Source organism: Gadus morhua, chromosome 8, assembly GCF_902167405.1.
Source record: "Gadus morhua chromosome 8, gadMor3.0, whole genome shotgun sequence".
Classification (NCBI taxonomy): Eukaryota; Metazoa; Chordata; class Actinopteri; order Gadiformes; family Gadidae; genus Gadus; species Gadus morhua.
Genome location: NC_044055.1, coordinates 23,872,947 through 23,896,966, shown reverse-complemented (window position 1 = coordinate 23,896,966; position 24,020 = coordinate 23,872,947). Strand labels below are relative to the sequence as shown.

The 24,020-nt window shown below is 40.4% G+C and overlaps 1 protein-coding gene, 1 long non-coding RNA gene and 1 pseudogene across 2 annotated transcripts; 1 reads left to right on the top strand and 2 right to left on the bottom strand.

Moving 5' to 3' along the window:
- Positions 1 to 12,329: 12,329 nt before the first annotated feature.
- Positions 12,330 to 15,600, bottom strand: LOC115548310 (uncharacterized). The gene is made up of 7 exons (XM_030362835.1): positions 14,997 to 15,600; positions 14,618 to 14,701; positions 14,090 to 14,254; positions 13,692 to 13,788; positions 13,466 to 13,581; positions 12,916 to 13,120; positions 12,330 to 12,730 (listed from the first exon to the last, which is right to left on the bottom strand). The coding sequence occupies exons 1-7, from the start codon at positions 15,054 to 15,056 to the stop codon at positions 12,627 to 12,629; spliced, it is 831 nt and encodes a 276-aa protein (XP_030218695.1). The 5' UTR covers positions 15,057 to 15,600; the 3' UTR covers positions 12,330 to 12,626.
- A 1,792-nt stretch (positions 15,601 to 17,392) lies between these two features.
- Positions 17,393 to 20,262, top strand: LOC115548192 (uncharacterized). Its single transcript, XR_003977537.1, has 4 exons — positions 17,393 to 17,822; positions 18,044 to 18,169; positions 19,439 to 19,513; positions 19,629 to 20,262. It is a non-coding gene; the product is annotated as an uncharacterized LOC115548192 (long non-coding RNA).
- An 809-nt stretch (positions 20,263 to 21,071) lies between these two features.
- LOC115548955 (endonuclease/exonuclease/phosphatase family domain-containing protein 1-like) lies at positions 21,072 to 22,424 on the bottom strand (annotated as a pseudogene).
- Positions 22,425 to 24,020: the final 1,596 nt, after the last annotated feature.

The window sequence follows — 24,020 nt, the reverse complement described above, 5'->3', positions numbered from 1 at the left end:
TAAATCAACATTTCAGCTAGTTTTGAAAATTCTAATACAAATATATCTAAATGTTTAAAGTGAATAACAGTTATTTACATTAATATTCACATACAACACTGACAACTGCTGTAAATGAGAATTGTGTAGAGGTCAGTATTCAGTCAGTAACATTTATGGCTGATCTGCACCAGTCCATCAAACTTTGTTTATTCACTGGTGTTACCAACTGTAACAAAATCCCTATTTAAAGTGTATTAAAATTAACGTTATTCAGGGAATACTTAAGGATGCGGAGGACACGCCATGACAAAGAAGACTGGTTGGATATTAGGTGGAAAGGGGGAGTTATGAGCCACCCAGTTCAACAGGATGGAAGTAGCTGCGGTGTCATTGTTGTCAAGGTAAGCTAAAGAGATTTTGTGTTCATTATGTCATGTACGAAAAGTGTGTGAAAGATTATTACATTTCATAACATTAGGCAAACGTAAAATGCAATGTGTTGTGTGGCAACCCCGATCGTCGGCGGCTGAGGTTTCCGAAGGAGACAGACCAAATAGGGTGTGGGTCAATGGTTTTTATTGCGTATAACCACTTAAAAAAAGTAAAACAAAAGACAACGAAAGTTCTTCCACTTATGGGGTAAAAAGGGTGAGGGATCTCCGGGTCCGGTCCGCCGGTGAGGTCAGCATGGCTCCCGCTCCCGGCTTCTCCCGCGACCGTCGCTCCCTCTCAGCACGAGCCACATGGCTGAGAGCGCCCCAAATGAGTGGAGCAGCAGGCTATTTAAGCTGCTTCTCCCCCGGTTCCTCAGGTGCTCCTCATCTTCTTAATTGGCAACGGCCGGGTTGCCACAGTTGACAAGTTACAAATCGGTTAAATGTTTTGGGAGGCATTCTAGTCACATTCTAGTCAAATTCTTCAGTAAAATGTTTCCCATGTTTGATGTCAGTATCTGTGTATTTAATATCCAATGGAGAAACACCCACAGAAGTGTTTTTTGTCTAGATGGCAAAAGCAGTGATGGAGGCATTTCCTCAGATCCCAGATGTTAAATTTGAGACATCCAAAAAGGCCATGAAAAAGGAGAGGAGAGATCTGGCTCTCGAAATCCTAAAGGCATCAGGTACATATACTGTAAAGCACACATATAGTATAATTACAATATACTATGTAAATGAATAAATAAAAAAAAATTCTACTATTTTGTTTCAGTCTTTGATGAGCACACTTGTTGCGCAATGTGTGCAGCCGTGAAGCCTCCGGGATCTGGACCTCCCATTACAGACTGGGTGAGTTGTTGTGAAGCAGCAGTTCCAATGTAGAATTGTGATGTAGACTCTGACGCCGCGGCTATTGGCGCGTCCTCACGCGTCCGTATTGTGGCCGCACCAAACATTTCCCTAGTCTTTCAATTACGCAGTTGCGCTGAAATATCAAAGCTAAAGGCGTATTGCCGCTGCATAAAGCATAATCATTTTTAGGAAATAGGTGATTGCTGCACGGTGTTTGTTTATTCACTGTTTTACAAGTACAACGTCGCACCGCTGTGTCAAGCAGCGTCTAACGCCACTAACGCACCGCTTTAACGTGTGTAACACGTCTACGCGCCTGCACCAATGGTTCCCCATGCAAAAATGCTGATTTTCAACGCCAAAGCGCGTGCAGTGTGGCCGTACCTTAACAGATAAGCGATGTGTGTTAGTTGGATAGGGGAGGCGAGAGGGACAGAAACTATGATGTGCTGTCCTAGTCCCTCAGTTACGTGAGGTATGGTGTCGACCATTACCAAACCATTACCGACCATTAGCATTACCAAAGGACTTTGGTTTGGCTGAATGTAGCCTAGTCTTTACTTATTATATTTTACTTATTTGTTTGATTTGATTTATTTGATTGTGCTGATCCTTAAGACCCTCAACACACTACCCTTCAACATATACATAACAAGTAGGTAGACACTGGAGTACAGCTAATAGAAAGCCAACGGACACAAGCATGTAAACATACTTATAGAAAAAGTAGAAATAAAATAATTAATGTTTTGGTTTTTCTTCACTTTAACAGGTCCAGTGTGATGACTGTGAACGATGGTTTCATGCCCTGTGTTTGGCAATGGACAGCAACAGTTATGAAAAGGCCAAGAAAGGAGACTGGGAATGTATCTTGTGCAAATAGTGTTTCTTTGAAACTAAAAGTGTTGAACTTGCAAAGGCATATGTTAACTAAGCCTGCAGTTAATAAATAGAGGAAGCAGTAAAATTCCATAAAGAGGTGTGTTTTATGTGTCCTGTTTAGTAATACAAATGGATACTGGTCTGTGTTTGATGTGTCCTGTTAAATAATACAAATAGATACTGGTTTGGAGTCACTGGGTCACGTGGCATGGAAGCTATTGAAAGAAATATGATCATTCCTGCATATTAATATTCATATAAAATAGAGGAAGCAGTAAAATACCATAAAAAGTGGTGTGTCCTAATCTTAGGCTTTAGTTCTACAATCGGATACTGGTTTGGAGTCACTGGGTCACGTGGCATGGAAGCTATTGAAAGAAATATGATCATTCCTGCTTATTAATATTCATATAAAATAGAGGAAGCACTAAAATACCATAAAAAGTGGTGTGTCCTATTCTCAGGGTTTAGTTCTACAAGTGGATACTGGTTTGGAGTCACTGGGTCACGTGGCATGGAAGCTATTGAAAGAAATATGATCATTCCTGCATATTAATATTCATATAAAATAGAGGAAGCACTAAAATACCATAAAAAGTGGTGTGTCCTATTCTCAGGGTTTAGTCCTACAAGTGGATACTGGTTTGGAGTCACTGGGTCACGTGGCATGGAAGCTATTGAATGAAATATGATCATTCCTGCATATTAATATTCATATAAAATAGAGGAAGCACTAAAATACCATAAAAAGTGGTGTGTCTTATTCTCAGGGTTTAGTTCAACAATTGGATACTGGTTTGGAGTCAATGGGTCACGTGGCATGGAAGCTATTGAAAGAAATATGATCATTCCTGCTTATTAATATTCATATAAAATAGAGAAAGCAATAAAATACCATAAAAAGTGGTGTGTCCGATTCTTAGGGTTTAGTTCTACAATGGAATACTGGTTTGGAGTCACTGGGTCACGTGGCATGGAAGCTATTGAAAGAAATATGATCATTCCTGCTTATTAATATTCATATAAAATAGAGGAAGCACTAAAATACCATAAAAAGTGGTCTGTCCTATTCTCAGGGTTTAGTTCTACAAGTGGATACTGGTTTGGAGTCACTGGGTCACGTGGCATGGAAGCTATTGAAAGAAATATGATCATTCCTGCATATTAATATTCATATAAAATAGAGGAAGCACTAAAATACCATAAAAAGTGGTGTGTCCTATTCTCAGGGTTTAGTCCTACAAGTGGATACTGGTTTGGAGTCACTGGGTCACGTGGCATGGAAGCTATTGAATGAAATATGATCATTCCTGCATATTAATATTCATATAAAATAGAGGAAGCACTAAAATACCATAAAAAGTGGTGTGTCTTATTCTCAGGGTTTAGTTCAACAATTGGATACTGGTTTGGAGTCAATGGGTCACGTGGCATGGAAGCTATTGAAAGAAATATGATCATTCCTGCTTATTAATATTCATATAAAATAGAGAAAGCAATAAAATACCATAAAAAGTGGTGTGTCCTATTCTTAGGGTTTAGTTCTACAATTGAATACTGGTTTGGAGTCACTGGGTCACGTGGCATGGAAGCTATTGAAAGAAATATGATCATTCCTGCATATTAATATTCATATAAAATAGAGGAAGCACTAAAATACCATAAAAAGTGGTGTGTCCTATTCTCAGGGTTTAGTCCTACAAGTGGATACTGGTTTGGAGTCACTGGGTCACGTGGCATGGAAGCTATTGAATGAAATATGATCATTCCTGCATATTAATATTCATATAAAATAGAGGAGGCACTAAAATACCATAAAAAGTGGTGTGTCTTATTCTTAGGGTTTAGTTCTACAATTGGATACTGCTTTGGAGGCACTGGGTCACGTGGCATGGAAGCTATTGAATGAAATATGATCAATCCTGCATATTAATATTCATATAAAATAGAGGAAGCACTAAAATACCATAAAAAGTGGTGTGTCCTATTCTCAGGGTTTAGTGCTACAAGTGGATACTGGTTTGGAGTCACTGGGTTACATGGCATGGAAGCTATTGAATGAAATATGATCATTCCTGCATATTAATATTCATATAAAATAGAGGAAGCACTAAAATGCCATAAAAAGTGGTGTGTCCTAATCTTAGGCTTTAGTTCTACAATTGGATACTGGTTTGGAGTCACTGGGTCACGTGGCATGGAAGCTATTGAAAGAAATATGATAATTCCTGCTTATTAATATTCATATAAAATAGAGGAAGCACTAAAATACCATAACAAGTGGTGTGTCTTATTCTCAGGGTTTAATAATACAATTAGATATTGGTTTGGAGTCACTGGGTCACATGGCATGGAAGCTATTGAAAAAACTGCAAGTATTTTGTATTGATATATTTACGTGAAGTAATTTATTGACGGTCCCTAAATCAGTTTCTAGCGATTCACCGCGAGGCTCTGCGAGGTGTGCTAACCGTTCTCCTGCTGCTATTGCCGGGCAAATCTCCGTGAAGTCGCGGCTGGAACTGGACTGAATATCTGTCGAATATCCAACCTAAAACTAACTTCACCGTGGTCGCGTCGTCTTGAGCTCCTGCAGATTTATTTATTTTTTCAATTTCAAGGCACTTTTCTCACCCCCACTACGGTCCAGCAGCTTAAGTGAACTTTTATTTACCCATTTGGTTTATTTTCTACTACTTTCATGTCGCCTAAGGCGAAAAAAGGGAAGAACAGTATTACGCCTCACCTGCGGCCTGTTGCGCGCCCTCGGTCCCCGACCCCTCCGGAATCTCCTCCCCCGCGGAGTCTACCGCCGAAAACTATGGACGTGACCTCGACCAGAAATTAGCTTTTGTCTGCTCTTCGTCTCGATGTCGCGGCAATGTTTAAAGCTGAGCTCCGGGAAGCCTTGGCTGAGACCCTCTGTTCAATTAAAACCGAGCTGCTAGCCTTTAAAACTGAGCTTTCCTCCAGTCTGTCCGCTGTCCGGCAGGACGTTGCTAGCTTGAAGAGCACCGTAGCTGAAGTCGAGCTGTCCCTCTCTACATGCACTGATGACATCGTGGCCCTCAGGGCTAAAGTGGAGCACTTGACACAGGAGGCGGCTAAGATGGAGGATAAGTGTGATGACTTGGAGTCCCGATCGCGCCGCCAGAACATCCGTATCATCGGTATCCCGGAGGACGACCCTAACTCGGCATCAGCGGCTAACGTTTCCAAGCTATTGATGGAGGCTTTCTCACTCGTGAAGGAGCCGCTGATCGACAGATCACATCGCGCTCTGGCGCCAAAGCCCGCACCGGGCAACCGCCCCCGCGCCATTGTCGCAAGGCTGCAATACTATAATGACTGCAACGAGATCCTCAGAAAGGCGAGAGAGTTACAACGGATTACTCTGCGCAACATGTCCATCTCCGTGTTCCCGGACTATACCCCCAAGACGGCCCGGGCTCGCGCAGCCTTCACCGAGGTTCGGCACCTCCTACGAGGCATCGATGGAGTCAGGTTTGGCATCCTCTTTCCTGCACGACTTCGCATCACCTATGCAGGTGTACAGCGCGACTTCACTTCCCCAGAGGAGGCTAAGACATTTATTAAAACACTGAATAAATAGAGTCCCGTATCGTGCTATCCTTTGCTCCGGTCCTCCTTTTCCAGTTCTGGTGAGTTGTAAAATTACTTTTTCCCTGTAACTATTTTAATGCTCCAGCTGTCACCTAATATTTTTGTTTATGTTAGACGACTTTGATATTTGTCCAACTCCACTTATGTACGTTTGGTGACTTTTCTAGCTGTGCTGTTTATATTTTATTTTTATATTTTTTATATTTTTGTATCTGTTTGAAGTTGATAACAAAAGCCTACTTAGGTTTGTGTCCCAATATGTTCTCCCTAAAAAGGAAATGTATATAAACCACATGCCACTACCCTTATTATTTGTATCGTATTCTTTTCCATCACAGAAACTGGTGGGTGGGCAGTGGCGGTGTCACACTAAATTTGTACCGGCTGCCAAATTTTACCGGGCGCGTCATCAATACGTAATCCATTCCAGATCGCGTCGAATGACGTGAAAGGTTCATGAACATTCGCGAACCTTCTATCTAGCGATCCGTTATCTGTATTGTGCTATTTCGTCCTTGACCTGCTTTAAACACTCAGTTTACTTGCTAAATTTGATTAAACAATGAAATACAATACAAATATAAAGTAAAAACAAGTGTTATCTAGCGATCCGTTTTCTGTATTATGTTATTTCGTCTTTGGCAACATGAGCGCAAATGTTTTTTGAAACCCGCTTTAAACACTCAGTTTACTAGCTAAATTTGATTAAAAACTGAAATACAATACAAATATAAAGTAAAAACAAGTGTTATCTAGCGATCCGTTAACTGTACTATGTTATTTAGTCTTTGGCAACATGAGCGCGAATGTTTTTTGAAACCTGCCCGGCAACGGACGACGCGATCATCTGTTGCAGGCAGGTTTGGAATGGATTACGTATGGATGACGCGCCCGGTACAAATTTGGCAGCCGGTACAAATTTAGTGTGACAGCGGCGCCAGAGATTTTTTTCTGGTGGTGCTATGGGGGTGCTCGGCGTTTTACTGAGGGTACTATGAAATTAGGGTGATAGCAATGAGTCTCATTTTTCTCTACTACAACACCTCCCCACCATATCGTCACATATGTTTACACGTTTGCTCTCTAACGGGTCTTTGGGGTACATAAAAAGCGCCATTAGAATCGATCGTATTATTATTGTCATTAGGCTACTTCTGACGGACGCGCACAAAGCCGCGTTCATCTCCGACGGTCAAAATGGATGCAGCATGTTATAGATAACGTAATCCCAAATAATTCACTTACTTCAGTGTGTGGATTAAAGTTTGCGCCAGATGACTACCAGGTCACCACTACCATGAGCGACAAATTAAACTAAACATACCAAGTTCAATACACTTCTAACTAAAGACGGCAGATTAGAATGTCAGATAGAATTAACTTAAACAGGCAGAGTCAGAAATGCTTTCAAAAAGAGTATATTATTTTAGGTCACAATCAAAACATGAATGAAACCAAACAGCAGGCACTCAAAACCACAATAATAAGAGATCAAAAAGTGTTATGAAAGCCAATGGTTGTATACGTTGGCTCCCGATGAAACCCGTGCCCTCCTCCACCGAGAAAATGCCTGCAGGCAAAGCAAAAGACGGCATCCTGAGATACACTGTATTCCAACCACGGATATGGTTCCATCCAGCTCTTGCAGAAACTTCTTTGCTGGACTCCAAACATCCGAGTTGGATATTTTTGTAATATTGGTCTTTTCGGACCATCCTGGGCGTTCATGCTTAAGTCACCCAGGGTGCTAGCATCTACTGAGGGCGCTAGCAGCGCCCTCAGTAGAGGTGAAGGGTTGACTTGGACCAGGACGTTCCTCTTCTTCTACATCAGAATCAGAATCCACTACCTCTTTTTCTTCCTCTTGAACGTCTTCTTAAACTCGAGGAATTTTTCGGATCAAATACCGATCCATTTTCGTGATTTTGTGAACGCTTGACTTAAAATTGACCGATCGCCAGGATTACTGTTACTTAGCCTACTACTCATTGAACAATCACGTTCACGCACGCAACGTGTCTGTGTCGTGCTACGTGAACAATCTGTTTATTTCAATCTGTTATTTTCTTTTGTGATTAAAATATTATTATCACACAATACATTTTATTAAGAACTCAGAATGAAATTAAATAACAATAATAAATAAACCATTATTTTCTTGGGGGTGCTATGGGGGTGCTATGGCCAATCTAGGGGGTGCTCTAGCACCCCCTAGCCCCCCCCTGGCGCCGCCACTGTGGGTGGGTGTAAATGCATGTATAAACGTTTCCTAGATGTATAGTCTGTGGGAACATGCATATTTTCATTTATTTTACTTTTGTACAATCTAATTTTCAGTTCTGCTGTGCCAATGCACCATAGTTATTTCAAGTGCCTTATGTTTAATATTCAATGTTTAGAGTGAATGCTCTGCAGAGTTCTAGTTAGTTCTAGCTTATAAATCGAAAGCTTCATTTTGAAGATGGCTCCTGTTGGAGTCTGCACTGCTGCTCCCATCGTTTGGGGATGGGGGGGGGGGGGGGGGGGGGGGGGTTGTGGTTGTTTTTGGTCAATGGATCCACTACTAGATTTTTAAGCTGGAATGTGAGAGGTCTGAATAGCCCCATCAAACGATCGAAAGTACTTTCTCATTTGAAAAGATTGAATGCCGACATAGTATTCTTACAAGAAACGCATTTACGTGATAGGGATCATGTTAGACTTAAGAGTCCATGGGTTAGTGCTGTCTTTCACTCAACTTTTGATTCGAAAGCTAGAGGGGTAGCTATTTTGGTTAATAAAAGGGTACATTTTACCGCTTCTAAGGTCATAGCTGATAAAAATGGGAGATATATGATTGTTGCAGGCCATATACCAGAATCCGGTTTTATTAGTAAACATTTATGCTCCAAATTTTGATAACCCAGATTTTACAAATAGATTATTTGCCACCCTGCCTTTCCTAGACACCCATCTTTTAATTCTTGCTGGGGACCTGAACTGTGTTATGAATCCAACACTGGACCGCTCGATTTTATGCTCCAAAATGGGTTTGTAGACGCTTGGAGATTTCATAATCCCTAAACCAAAGCATATTCTTTTTTCTCCCAAGTCCATCAATCCTATTCCCGCCTTGATTATTTTTTTGTTGATGGTTCCCTGCTCTCCAAAGTGACCTCCTCCGAGTATCATTCAATTGTTATATCTGATCATGCTCCCCTTAGTCTCAACATACAGCTTTTGGGCCAACCCCGTTTCTCCTCAACCTGGAGATTTAACACTCTGCTTCTGTCTGATGATGCATTCAACACCTTTATATTGTCCTCAATTGATGACTTTATAACTATTAACAAAGATGAATCTGTCTCTTATTCATTATTATGGGAGTCGCTCAAAGCCTATTTGCGTGGTCAAATTATTTCTTACTCAGCTCATCGCAATAAAACCCGTAAGGCTAGGCTAAATGAACTCCTAATTAAAATCCGGGATATTGATGGACAAAATGCTATTAACCCATCCCAGAGTTTAGTAAAACAGAGATATGATCTGCAGGCAGAGTTGGACCTCCTTACAACAAGCGACGCTGAGCGACTTTTAGTACGTTCTCGTGCTACTTATTATGAGCATGGTGATAAGCCGAGTAGGCTCCTGTCTCATCAATTGAAACGTCAAACTACTTCCCGATTAATACCACAAATTAAAGATTCCTCTGGCGCACTTGTCTCTGATCCCACTTCTATAAATGACATCTTTAGGGATTTCTATTTCCCCCTTTATGAATCAGAATCATCATCAGACACGACAGAAATTACTTCTTTCCTCCAGAATCTTGATATCCCCAAAGTTGATCCCATTACTGCTAATGAGCTTGATGTACCTTTAAATGTGGAAGAAATTAAATCCTCTATCAAAGCCATGCAAAACAATAAATCACCCGGCCCCGATGGATTCCCAGTTGAATTTTTTAAGAAATGTATTAATAAGCTGGCTCCTCTCCTCACCCAGGCGAAAAAAAAGTATACTTTAACATACTAAATTTAAGCACACTTAGGGCCCTATCTTGCATCCGGCGCAAGTGACTTAGTCACTGGCGCATGTGTCGTTGCTAGTTTACAACTGGCGCAGAGCGCTCTTTTGCCACCTGCGCCACTCGCCGGTAAATTAGGGAATGATCTTGCGCCCCAAGGGGCGGTTCGGCGGAAGGAGGAGGCGTGTTCTGGCGCAAACGGTATTTTGCCGTCTCTGAATACCATTGCGCTACTGACCAGGAAATACCTGGTTTAAAGTCAGTGGCGCGTTGTTCAGATGCTATTTTAAGGGCGCAAGCATACATGCGCATGCGATGCATACGGATTGCTTGTGCACCTCGCGCATACACTTTGCTTCTCTCATCTACCTAGCCGCACATTCTTGGTAAATTATTTGGGAAAGAACAGCTGATGCAGCGGTAATAAATTGTAGGCTACTTTTTAATCAATGCATCTGCAAACACATATTTTCTTGACACAGACATCGTGTAGGCCTACATGCCCATAACTTTTAGGATTGATGAGTAGGCCTATTTGATCGTGAAAAAAAATGTTTTACCGCGAGTGAGTGTTAAAAAGAATTAATGAATAAGGGCGCGCGTGTGTGCTCTGTTTAAACGCACGCAAACTAAACACTCTCATCATCATCATCTCATCTTCGTCCGCTTATCGGGGGTCGGGTCGCGGGGGGAGCAGCTCAAGCAGGGGGCCCCAGACTTCCCTTTCCCGGGCCACATTGACCAGCTCTGACGGGGGGATCCCGAGGCGTTCCCAAGCCAGTGTTGAGATATAATCTCTCCACCTAGTCCTGGGTCTTCCCCGAGGTCTCCTCCCCACTGGACGTGCCTGAAACACCTCCCAAGGAAGGCGCCCAGTGGGCATCGTTACCAGATGCCCGAACCACCTCAGCTGACTCCTTTCTAAGTAAAGGAGCAGCGGCTCTAATCCGAGTTCCTCACGGATGGCTGAGCTTCTCACCCTATCCCTAAGGGAGACGCCAGCCACCCTTCTGAGAAAACTCATCTCGGCCGCTTGTACCCGCGATCTCGTCCTTTCGGTCATCACCCAACCCTCATGACCATAGGTGAGGATCGGAACGAAGATAGACCGGTAGATCGAGAGCTTTGCCTTGCGGCTCAGCTCTCTTTTCGTAACAACGGTGCGGTAAAGCGAACGCAATACCGCCCCCGCTGCTCCGATTCTCCGGCCAATCTCACGCTCCATAGTTCCCTCACTTGCGAACAAGACCCCGAGGTACTTGAACTCCTTCACTTGGGCAAACTAAACACGTAACGCACCATACAATCAATGGCAATGTCTATTACCGCGGGGACACATGCATATTAGGATAGCATACAATACTGATAAGAAACAATGTTTATAATGTATTGCGTATATCATTAAATAGAACCACAGTTACCGCATATCATATGTTATAGCCTATCATACGTTTTCTTTGCCGAAATTTATTTGAGGACTCAGTATTTCTGAAGTTGTGGAAGAAAACCCCTTATTCCATGTGTGAATTAGGCCACATTATTTGGCAATAAACTAAGCCATTTGCAAATTCATGTGCATCTGTCTCATCGGAGACTGCAGACGCGCTGTCAAAATATCAACTCGTCCGATTCAAATGCGCTCATGGCTCTTAAAGGGGATGGGAGCTGGCACTCTCATTGGTTTGTTGCACGTTACGCCCAAACCACACCTACGGGTAATTAGGCTGCTTCAGACCAACCCTTTTGAAGCTTGCGCCGCGGCGCAAGCGTCATTTATCCGCCTGTAAAATAGCGATAGCGCCGTAGAACCGCCCACAAAGCTACTTGCGCTTTGCGCTTTCCCACTTGCGTTTCAGACCGTTAAAATAGGGCCCTTAGTGTACTTCATAAGCAAAAAATTATTGTACTCAAAAGTGTGTTATTTTCGAGTACTTAAAAACGTACTTGGTATACTAATGATATATCATTATTGCTACTTAAGATATACTAAAATACATCTTAGTGTACTTGACTGTACTTTTTTGAGACACCATTAAGTTGAACTTAAATGTACTTAAGTACACTTTTCTCTACTAATACTGTACTTATTTATAATGTTCTTTAGTTCGATTTAAAGTATACTTAAATCCACTTTTAAGATTACTATTGATACATTTAGAATATACTGGAAATGTATTTCTAATTTAATCATAATGTATTGCCATTGTATTTTAAATATATTTACAAAAAACACAAAAATTAAAAAGTTGTACTAAAGCATACTATAGTTCATCTTATTGTTGTCTCAAAATAGTACAGATAAGTACACTAAGTTGTAATTTAGTATGTCTAAAGTAGCACTCATGATATATCATTAGTATACTAAGTATATTGTTAGCACATTGAAAATAATATACTGCGAGTACACTAATTATATGTGCAGAAAGTATACTAGATGTATTTCATTAGTACACTTCAACAGTACACAGAAAGTATATTTTTTCTATAATTATTTTGAATTTCAAATTACTTTAAAGTAAACATAAAAAATATTTAGAACATACTTGAGGTAGAAATAACGTTTATTTTTAACATGCACGGCATGACAGGATACAAAATACATCTTTAACAACATTTTCAAACTGTTTCTCTTCATCGTACCATTTCTAGTAATGACAGGGATGAACATTAAACTGAAACTGACTTTTGAAAACATTAATAAACATTAAACTGACTGTTGAAACTTTTACATAGGTGGACAGATTGTTTAAACTTTTACACAGTTTGTTTAAACTCAAAATGTATGTCCACCAAAGAAAAAACAAACAAGAAATTATTACAAACAGTTACTGATTTACTGCTTACTGTTTCTTTTTGCTCACAAAATTCTCATTGTTACATTTTCTCTGAATCACTGCCCTCACATCAGACACATTTGTTCCTGGAAATTCAGCAATAACTGTATCTGTAAAATAGAAAAGGACAAATAAAATGGTGTTACAAATCATGCAGAGTTATCACATTAGCTAGAAGGGGGCATACATACATGAGGGCAATCTGAAACATGTTGCTTCTGGCTATGGCCAAGGCAAGGGTAGAGGCATAAAAACAAAATGATAATAAGGAAAAATAGACTTAACTAATACTTACCAACAAGGGCACTCAGCTTTTCCGGATTTAGCTGCTCTTTCACTGTTCCAGTAAGCCCTGGTTTTCCTGTGAGAGTCGAGGATGCCAAAACATCCCGCCCAAAGAGGAGCACAGCTAAGTCCTGTGTGAACAGGGACATTCTTGTTCGGTTGAGTCTTTTGAAACAGGTTTTGCTGACCTGCACCCCCTTGTTGCCAAGGGAAATCTGTGTCCAGGAAATAGAGTTAGTCAATTATTAGAAATGGTATTAGGAATACGTTGCTGGAATGCATTTCTTAAAAGACAAAGCCGAACTATTGAATGCCAAATATTAGTTAAGTTGTAATTTCTGCAAGTGGTCTTCAATGAATTAAAGCATAATTTCTGAACAACTGCATGCTGAAATGGAAAAAACAGTTTATATCAAATACAGTACTTACAGTACAGTATGTGGGTCGAGACTACAGAGACAAAACTGCTAACAGTCAAGTAGTTTGCAACAATTTTGGATGAAATGTTTCCTGTAATGAAAAGGCAGTATTTACAAAACGTGTATAAATGCAAAACATACCATTTCTGGAGCTGGACTGGAAGAGCCAGAACATGTACTGTCAGTGTCCATGACAGGTGGCATTCTCTTCATGGTTGCAATAAGATCTTTGACACACTTGACTAAGGCTGGTATTTCTGCATTAAGGAAAAAAGAAAACACAAGTCACAGATATATGAGAGATAAGGCTCCTATCGATACAATTACTGACATAAAAAACATAAGCAATTCTTCTTTGTAGGAATACCTTTCAGAGCATCCATCACTTCCTGTTGCATGCCAACACTGGATCTGGGCTGATCCATCAGGACACTCTCCTCTTCACTTTCCCCTTGGGAGAGGTCCTGCATAAATGAAAATGTCAACAATGCTATGTTAGTATGACTCACCTGGAGTGTAGTGTCGTGTTTCTTACATTTTCTTACAAGCGAAGGCGGATTATTGTGAACATTTCCCCTGGGTTTACATTCCTCTTCCTCACGATAACAGCATTTCAGTCCAATTGTCATTTTCCTTGATATTCCGTGTTAAAAAGTAGATTGAGTTTTTATTGCTCAATTCCACGATTCCGTCCACGATCCTGTGATCGTGGAAACAATAGGGCCCTAATTCTACTTTTATTTCTTGCGTTTTGTAAATACTTACACTTGATCCCGAAGCCTGAGGTGGGTCAAATAAGTCCACATTGGTGTCTATGTCTGTATCGTCTTCATTTGTCAAGGGGGTGGAGGTTGTTTGCTTTCTTCTCAGCAGCGAGGATTTCAGTTGGGCAAGGGCTCGGTCTTTTGCAGCCTTTGTCATCTTCGGCTTCTTAAACAAAGGGCAGAAAAAGTAAAATGTTAAACTGCTAAGGCAAGAGAGGGGTAAATATCCATCTTTGTAGATGTTTGTAGAATCGATCACCTACTGTACAGCTTATTAAGGTATTGTCAGACCATATTTCACCAGAGGAACAGTACTCACTACTCACAATTTTATCTTTTCATATCATACAATTTGTCACGTGTTGTAGTAGTTTTTGTACCTACTAAACAGTCAGTATTTGAAAAACTAAAACAGCTGGAGTGCCACCATCCACTTCTGCAACTGCACTGCTGTCAAACCTACAGCCACTTATAATGAAAAATATGTCTTACCATCCCACAATATTCCCTTATTCCCGTAAATACTTACATTTGTTTGAAGAACTCGTGATGGGTCAATCTGTGTTTCATCATCATCTGAAGTGAGACTGGAAGTTGCCGTAATTCTTTTTTTCTGTACCGAAGAGAAAGTAATAAAGGGTAATAAAGTCATGCCATCATATATATGCAAATTAGCACATGACGTTATCTATTGAGATCCAGGACTTTTCCTGCAGGCTTTAGCTACTTCCCACTGAAAATAGTTGGCAACACTGTTATCGGCTTTGTTATAGACAAATTTGAATGCCGTCAGAACTATCTCTAAAATTAGTGGTATTGCAGCATCCCTGGTTGCAACACAATAGCCTATAACTATTGATTAAAGTGTGTTTTCTAAAGAAACTACCAACACAAGCAACAAAAATAACCTTTGGTTTGCTTCCATCATGTGTTGTGGTACAAGGTGTGGTCCTTCTTGCAACTGCCATGTGCAAGAGATATCCTCATCCTTGAGGAAGGCTTCTTTTTTCCCCATCAACTCCTTGTAGTTGTCTGTAACCACAACCATACATAAGACAAAACTGTCAAAACCATGTTTTTACCCTCTTTTGCTCAATATTTTAGATATTTTGTACGTCAACAACAAGTCACTTTAAGTCTTTTTATAAACAAGTTACACAAAAATTAAATTACACAAGGTAAACATTAACAATCATTAGCATGAGCCACTGGCAAATTCTTTATCAAATCATCACCAACAGTGGTGGCTGGCAAGTGCCAACATAAGACATTTGTAAAAAAAAAATCTTGTCATTTTCTTAACAGTGGGCAATTTGTGCTAAACATTCTCCACACAGCACGCTCACAAATGTTCACACAAAATCTCATCTGAAATTGCACTAAATTAGCACCATTTACACTAGCATTAGCTGGGAGCATGTCTATGTTCCCCGGGTCCCCCTCTTTGTATGAGACTGGGGAGCATAGGAACCTTTTTCAAAAAAAGGGTTCTATCTTCCCGGTCTGTTACTTTTTCTCACCATTACTGCCAAATTCCGGCCGAGATAACTACCATTTAATGTCTTTACCTTTTGTGGAAGAGGGAGAGACGTCGGAGAACCTGACGCAGTCTATTCATACGCCGGTAATCAAACCCCGAGAAGCCCAATCCCTACGAGAGCTTCCCGCGGCCATCCGGAGGCGCACAGAGCTTTTGGCCGTGATATTATTATACAATTATATTAGATTATATACCATTATATAAAGAGCTCTGGGTGTCGAAAATAGGTCCTATGCTCCCCGCTTTTCCCAAAAAGGGTCCTATGCTCCCCGGTATGTATGGCTACAGGGGAACATAGGACCCTTTTTGGGAAAAACGGGGAACATAGGACCTTTAAAAAAAAAAGAGTCACATTTGAAGAATAGTCCATATGAATGCGCAGATATCCATGCTGGAAAACAGTTAGTCCAGGGAGCTTATCCTCGGCCAGGTAGCGATTAAAAAACAAAAAAACAGTGATACAAAGTATCACTGTTTGTTTGTAAACAGTGATACAAAGTATCACTGTTTACAATGATGTTTACAATGATATTTACAGTGATACAAAGTACGCACCGTACAGGCAAATGGACAAAATCCGTCCAGTATTTCTTTACACAATGCGTGAAGTAGGGTAAGAGACAAAAAGTAGGGTAAGAGAAAAAAAAACAAGGAAAAAAGCTGCTCTACGTGCCGACCGGTCGACCGCATGAGCAGTGACCATGGCGACATGAATGATAAGTTTGCCTATTATCTTAGTCATTAGTAGAAATGGAATATCTATTCAAAAGATATTTCACACCATGCACGAGCAATACAAACCCCCGATTAAGAGCAGTTTTGCGGCCACATTGTTTGTAGATGCTTTCCTGGTTCCCCGTCACACTTGTATCCATCCGTCTTCACTGTAGAGGTCCGGCCGTTTTAATATCTGAACGAGCTTCTGTCTGTACTGAGGTGCCACAATCTCAGTACTTTTGACGTGAATTGTGTTGTCCTTCAAATAAAACATCCCGAACTTGAACTGCGCCATTGTAAGTAACTCAACTGCGACAACGGTTCCCTCAGCAATCAGCATCTACATCTGCAAGCAGATTGCATTCGGGGGTAACCAATCAGCGGCAGCACAGCGCCACGAATACGTGCGCACGCATGCGCACGTATCAGTAATAAGGTAAAGTAAATCACCATGGATGTATTTTACCGGGCTTAGAGAAAAACTGTAAAACCGCCCGCAGACATGGCACCCAAAAGACATTACAAAGAATATCTGCTGGATGAGTCGAGCCAACCTTCAAAGGCAACCAAATAAAGACGGCTAGCAAACAAGAAAGAGGTATTTGACCTTTCACATTTATTTTATTATCAACAACAGCAGTGATTATAGAATAAGTCTTAATTTTAAACGCAAGGACCTTCTTGTTCATTGCAGAATACTTTAAACTGCAGAGGGAATTACAAGAATTACCTCAGGGCATCCTGTACAACTAACAATAAAGAGGTTGTGAAAGAGGTAGACCATTTTTTTCGTTCGCAACAATATGAATTGCAGATAGTGTTACATGCAAGTTGACATTGCAACTGCACTCCCCAGATTCCACTTTCAAATAACGGTGAAAGAACATATTCTCTGGAGGAATATCCAGGAGAAAATCCCACAACTAACAAACAGGTAAAATGTCTATGTATGATCATTACTATGTTTTATGCTTCCATTCTGAAATAAAAATTAAGGGGTTCACAAAATACATATTACTTTCCTCTAAAGCATTTATTCATCCATAATTGTATTTGTAATGTTTATCATACCGTAAATATTTAAAGTATGATAGTTAAAGGTTGAGATTGTTGGCAAAGAGCCTCCACTCCTCCTCTAACAAGCTAAAAGTAATTTATTATGCTGTTAATGAAGGTAAAAATTAAATATCCTGCATAGTTCTCCTCCTCTGCTGTCCTCTGATCAGAACGGAGTCCCTAGCAACGACCCGTTTTGCCTAGCAAAGGTCTGGCATTCTGTGGTTGTTCTGGTAATCCTACATTGTCAACCTTTAAATAAATCTGTGTGCTGTCTCATGATCAGAATGTTCCCGATGAGGGCCTTGTTGCAGAAGGACCAAGCGATCAGTCATCTTTAGAATGTTTGAGAGGAAAGCATCTTGTCAGTCCAATAAGAGAGCACCTGCTTCAGGACAGACCCAACAGAGATTCATCAGAGGTATTAAAATACCAGCAATTGAAATTGTTGATATTAATTGCTATGTTATACTATATGTATAGTTTCTGTATAATTGTCATTTAAATTAAATTAAACGTGATGAAAATAATGATTGTAGTAGACCCTACAGTGTATTTCCTTAAAATGAGACACAAACATGTATTATTGTCATTAATACTTCACTTGAGAATTTCCATGTATTATATATTCATTATATGCAGCCTGCCGGAGAGGGAGTCTCCAGAAAGACCCACCCAGTGCTAGAATTACCACCCTCCACCTACTCACACCGCACTTTTCAATTTTGTGGGGATCAACAAGATATGCAAATCGGACCAGAAGCACAGGTACTATAGATACAAGTTACTAGTTTCATTTTTATGCTAAAAACAACCCCTTTAATCAATACAGAAAATGTGAATAGTGTAGTTTTTATTTTTTAAACCGACGTCTTAAAGGTGTACAGAAAAGAAAATTGAATTTGAGCCCACTCTGGGTCATGAAATTATATAAATAACTCATCTTTCAGACGATGTAGGCCAAACTTTGCAAAATTATATTTTCGAGTAAATCCGGGATGAAAGTGTGGTATTTTATTTCTCATTGGATAATGCAGGCGCACGGATTATACGTCAGCCTGTACACGATTCAAAAGCCACTGATATTGGATCCGTCATCCATCATTAAAACGTCTGAGACACGCACACAAGATAACGACCAATCAAATTCGTATTCCTTACTCGGGTAAACTCGTGTTGCAGCTCGTGACAACTCAGCGTGACAAACAGGACTAACGGCCATTTCTCTACACCTTTAAAATAATAGTATTATAGGCTACCGATAATAAACATGTATTGAAAGTGAACACCAGCAAGGTCTCATTTGGTCACAGAATTATAACTACATATAACTATTTCAATGTATGATTGCATTATTCATTCATGTTAATGTTAATTTACATTGTAATTCAAGCAAATTAGTAGTTCCACATGAGGCTAACAAAGTTTCTAACAGGTGGCTGATTTATGGCCTACATTGGCACTTGATGGCTGTGACATATACCTTCCCTTAATTAATACAGTTCTTCAGTATGTGAAGCTGTAGTCACCATTTTCATGGACATTATCCATCTGTTCGATCTTCACTGCACATATAATGCAAATGTAGCTTAACTTGCTTAATGTGACTTAAATCTGATGTTTTATTCCGCCAATACAACAATTTTGTTTTTTATTAAGCATTATTATGCAGTTTTGGCTTAATGTTTGAACTCATTGTCTTGATAGAAACATATGCCCTGTCTTACATCCACCCAAGGATTAGTGCTTTTCAGTATTCTTGTTTCTGATTTGTTAATAGAGTTCATTTGTTTTCTAGGTTTGGGCAAGGAGCTACACATTTTGTATATTTACTGAATATAGGCACTACATTCATCCTTTCCCCTGAAATCACATCAGTTTTATATGAAGCTAGTGTGTATTCTCTGAATGTAAAAACTACCAGATGACTTGTAGTAGTTACCACTTATCTTTTGGAGCACTAGTATTGTTTTATATGTCAAAACTATAAAATAAATGAAAATGAAAATAGTTATGCTTCCATTTATATTTTGCCAGGACATGTTAGAGAAGCAACCAGGATCCAATGTGCCTGCTACTCCACCTCATCAGCAAGAGACACCAAACCAACAGGTTATTATTATTATTAACATGTATTATACAGTATGTTTTCTCTGTAAATCTGTAAGCAATCTCTTTTAATGCAGATGAATGTAACAGTTTTCTATATTTTTTTATGTCTTCACAGGCAGAGACATTTTTGTTGGATGGAGATGATCCAGCGTATCCTGGAGCTCCACTAACAAAGGGACAAAGTTTAATCTTACTGATGTCTTATGTACTAAGGCACAATGTGACAGGTGTGGCACTTGAACATCTACTGAAGATTGTCAATGAACATTTCCCTGGAATGGTACCAGTAACCACATACCTTTTTCACAAAGCTTATGGACAATATGGAAATTATGTCCCCCATTTTTACTGTCCAGCATGTGAAAACTACTTAGGGGTAAATAATACCAGTGAACTAATGTGTGGTGCTTGTAATGCAGTAACTGATTCAGAGAGCTGTCTCAAAAGTGGGTGTTTCTTTCTAGTGCTTAGTTTGGCTTCACAAATCAAAACATTGCTTGAACAAAACCAAGGTTTAAAAAAAGACTGGCAATGTGCAGATGTCATTTCAGATATACAGTGTGGAGAAGAGTACCAGAAACTCAAAGAATCAGGTGAATTAGGTGAGGATGACATAACTTTAATTTGGAACTGTGATGGAATTCCAGTTTTCAGGAGTTCAAAGTATCAAATCTGGCCCATTCAGTGCCAGGTTATAGAACTCGAACCTAAAGAACGCAAGGCAAATATCTGTCTTCCTTGTCTCTGGTTTGGCGAGAAGAAGCAAAACTTCTTAACATTTTTGAAGCCATTTGTTAAAGTGTGTATTGTAAGTTAATGTTTTTAAAAATATTTATACATAACATTCTCTGAAAATTGCTCTTTGAAATTAAAATGCAGGATTTTATCAGTTTAAAAAAGTATATCGGCAAAAAATCCAGTTTTAAAGTGACTATTTTGAGCAAGGCTTCAAAAACCGTTGTTTTTTTATGTGATACGTCAAACGCGTCATATTACGTAGGAATTGGTAGACGCGAGCTGTGTTCGAAATCGTTCCCTATCATGGATGTAGTGCACTAAATAGGGTGCACGCCATTTTCTAGGGTGTTCGAATTCTCAGTGGTCCACTATATAGGGCACTATATAGTGGACTTAAAATAGGGTACATACGATGTTCCCTACATGTTACTCCCGTATACCACAATGCAATGCGGTTGTATTTTTCCAGGGGAGAAGAAGAAGCCGAATAACCGCGAAAACGAATACATTTAATGATGGAGTCTCCGGCTTTCGTTTAGAAATGTCAACGATTTATTTGGGATTTAACATAGAATATTTAACATTCAAAATTAATTAAACAAGGAAATGTAACATTCAACATCAATACAACCTCCAGCTTTCGTCGTGAGTGCCCGGTTTGTTTACTTGATGTGGGCGCATCTGTCTGCGTCACACAAATACCCGGCGCATTTACTGACGCAAATGACGTTTAGAAATGTTCAGCGTAGTGTCCGAATTCTCGCTCCCTATTCCCTATATAGTGCACTATATCATGTACACTATATAGGGAATAGGGAACGAGTGTATAGGGAACGATTTCGAACACAGCTGCGGTCGCTGTTGCTGCCTCAGCTCTATGCATAGTTGTGAGTAGTTACCGCGGTGAGGGGTCTTGTATTCCCCCCCCCTGTGGTTTTTGGGTTTTTCTAATCGACGAGATGAGGTTTTGTATCTGTGGGGGTTGTTCCAACTCCGACCTCCTGTCCGACCATCTCCGATTTCACAGTTTCCCCGATCGGAGAAAGGATGGAGCAGGCTTTCGAGCCTGCAAACCCTCACGTTAGTTGTACTCACTCGTTCTCCAGTAGGGGCGTACACACGACCTCTTTGACGCCAGGGTTGTTGGCCTTTTCACTGGAGCAGCCCTGAAGGTCCCAGGTGGCCAGGCGCACCGCGTGGCCACAAAGAGTTGGGCCGCAGGGACACCATCTGCGTCGGTCCTCCCGGCGGGAGGTCGAGGTCGTCGCTCCGGAGGCTGAACGAGGTTGGGCTCGGATGGGACCGACCCGTGTAGGTCAGCCCGCCGTTGGTATTGGTGGACGGAGTTCTTGAGCGCTCCACAAACACCTGGAAACGGATCTTGTCCAGTAGGGAGCAGTTTATGTGATCGACCCGAACCAGGTCCTCGATGCTCTTGAACGGACCGTGTTTGGTCCGATAGGCGACAATGTTCCGGGCGATTTTCTCCGTGATGCCGCGGATGCTCATGAGCCGCGGCGGGGTGGCGGTGTTGATGTTCATGCCGCTGCAGGAGGACATGCTCCGGGTCTCTCCGCAGGGAGGACGGGGAGTGCTGCGACGAACTGGTCCTACTCGACACGCAGATCTCCCCTTTAATAATCTCCAGTTTGGTGGCGCCTATCCCACTCACCAGAAATTGTACGGAAGTGGTCCGAAACTGTTATCCATTGTTGTTATGTTGCCTATGTAGTCTATGATGATTAGAACGTCCGTCTACCAATTCCTACATCACGCTCGAAAACGAGCGTTTGAGATGCGGAAGTAAAATTGTATCACAAAAACGGCTCAAGATGCCACTTGTAGTGTAGATTTATTAATAAAAACTAAATAATCGTGTATTCGAATTTTTTTCCTATATGATTCTTCACTGCAGTATCTAACTTCCAATACGCACTTTAATGAACTGCAAATTTTAGAACAAAATGGCATTAAATGGAAGGACTCAGCAAATGTACAACATGTATCCAAAGTGTATGCTCTGATATGCAGTTCAGATTCAATTGCTCGACCACTTCTAAGAAACACCAAACAGTTTAATGGCTTTTATGGATGTGATTTTTGTTACCATGTTGGTGGTGGTCCTTACACAAACAAAGGCCCAAAACCACATCTTAGAACTGAAGATAAGCATTTTGATCACGCAATGGCTGCAACACCAGACAGTCCTGTAATGGGAGTGAAAGGACCTTCACCATTAATGAAACTCTCAAAGTTTCAAATGATAAATGGATTTGTTCCAGAGTATCAGCATTGTGTCTGCCTTGGTGTGACAAGACAATTAGCAAAACTGTGGTTTGACTCAAAAAATCATAACAAAGAGTGGTACTTAGGAGCAAAATCAGACCGCATTGACAAAGAGCTCATTGCAATTCAACCCCCTGTTGAGATAACAAGAGTACCACGATCTGTGGCAGACAGAAAAAATTGGAAAGCGTCAGAGTGGAGGTCATTCCTGTTATTCTATGCCCTGCCTTTACTGAATGGGGTCTTACTAAAGAAGTTCTGGAACCACCTTTTTCTGTTTGTGTTCGCAATGCACATTCTTTTGGGAGAAATGGTGAAACGCTGTGATATTGAAGTAGCTGAAAGAGCTCTCAAGAAGTTCTCACTGCAGTTTGAGAAGTTATATGGTGCCTCAAATATGACATTTAATGTTGATCTTCTGACACACCTTGCGGCAAGTGTTAGGAACTGGGGCCCTTTGTGGGCCACATCAACCTTTTCCTTCTAATCATTTAATGGCACTTTGTTACAGTACTTCAATGGGACAACACATGTTCCAGAGCAAATAGTTAAAAGATTTCTTTGCTGGAGGAGTCTAACACGATAAAGCCGAAAAGTACATGGTAGATGCTAATGAAGGGGTGAAATGCATTTTTTCACATCTCCTAAACAGCAATGTATCAAGTTCTAATTCATCTAGCCTGGATAAAAATGTCAGGGTTTTTGGTAATCCCTGTCATCACAAACTGTCAGCATTAGAAAAACTTGCTATCAAAGACTTGCTAAGTGTTACAGTCGAACACTGTGTTTGTTATCACCGTTTCATTGTAAAAGGCATACTGTATCATTCCAGCAGTAACAGAAGTCTAAAAAAATGGATCAACTCAACAGTGGAGTTACAGGATCAAAGATTATGTAGAATTCTTTGCATGTCAGTATTCAGAGCAGGCGATTTGTCATTGCACTGTATATTGGTAAAGGAGCTTGTGAAGACTGATGGACAGCTCTGCAAGGATAGTCAACTGAACATTGCTTCCAGTTTTATGTCTGAGGTGTCAGAATCTAGGAATGTTTATGCGGTGCCCACTGACCTGTTCCACAGGAAATGTGTTTTGATCCAATCAAGAGACAAACAATATGTTATTCCTCTACCAAATAATGTAGAGAGAGATTAAATAGTTACTGGGGAAGTTTGAGAAAAAATGCTGAAACCACTGCCAAATTGTAAGAAATAGGGACTACATTCTTGGTGTGCCTTAAAACTAGTGGACGATGTCCAAAAATGGCAAATTCAGAGTATTAAATCTGTAAAAATTATAAGGCACACACAAAGACTGTGCTGTTAAACAGTTATACTATAACAGTTGTGGTATAACAAAATACAAACAAAATTGTGGCCTAAAAATGTTGAACTTTAACAGACTGTTTCCATGCAAAATCAAAGACTTTCAAAAGGTTAATTTTTCTGTCAAGCAGCAAAGCAAATTTCCTGTTATCTGCACAT

Excerpts from the sequence above, each read along its gene's own strand:
- LOC115548310 (XM_030362835.1), bottom strand. The coding sequence starts at position 15,056 with ATGGCAGTTGCAAGAAGGACCACACCTTGTACCACAACACATGATGGA. Across the intron at positions 14,702-14,996 it reads ATGATGGAAGCAAACCAAAG|AAAAAAAGAATTACGGCAAC; the intron begins GTTATTTTTGTT and ends TCTTCGGTACAG. Across the intron at positions 13,789-14,089 it reads CTCAGGCTTCGGGATCAAGT|GACCTCTCCCAAGGGGAAAG; the intron begins GTAAGTATTTAC and ends TCATTTATGCAG.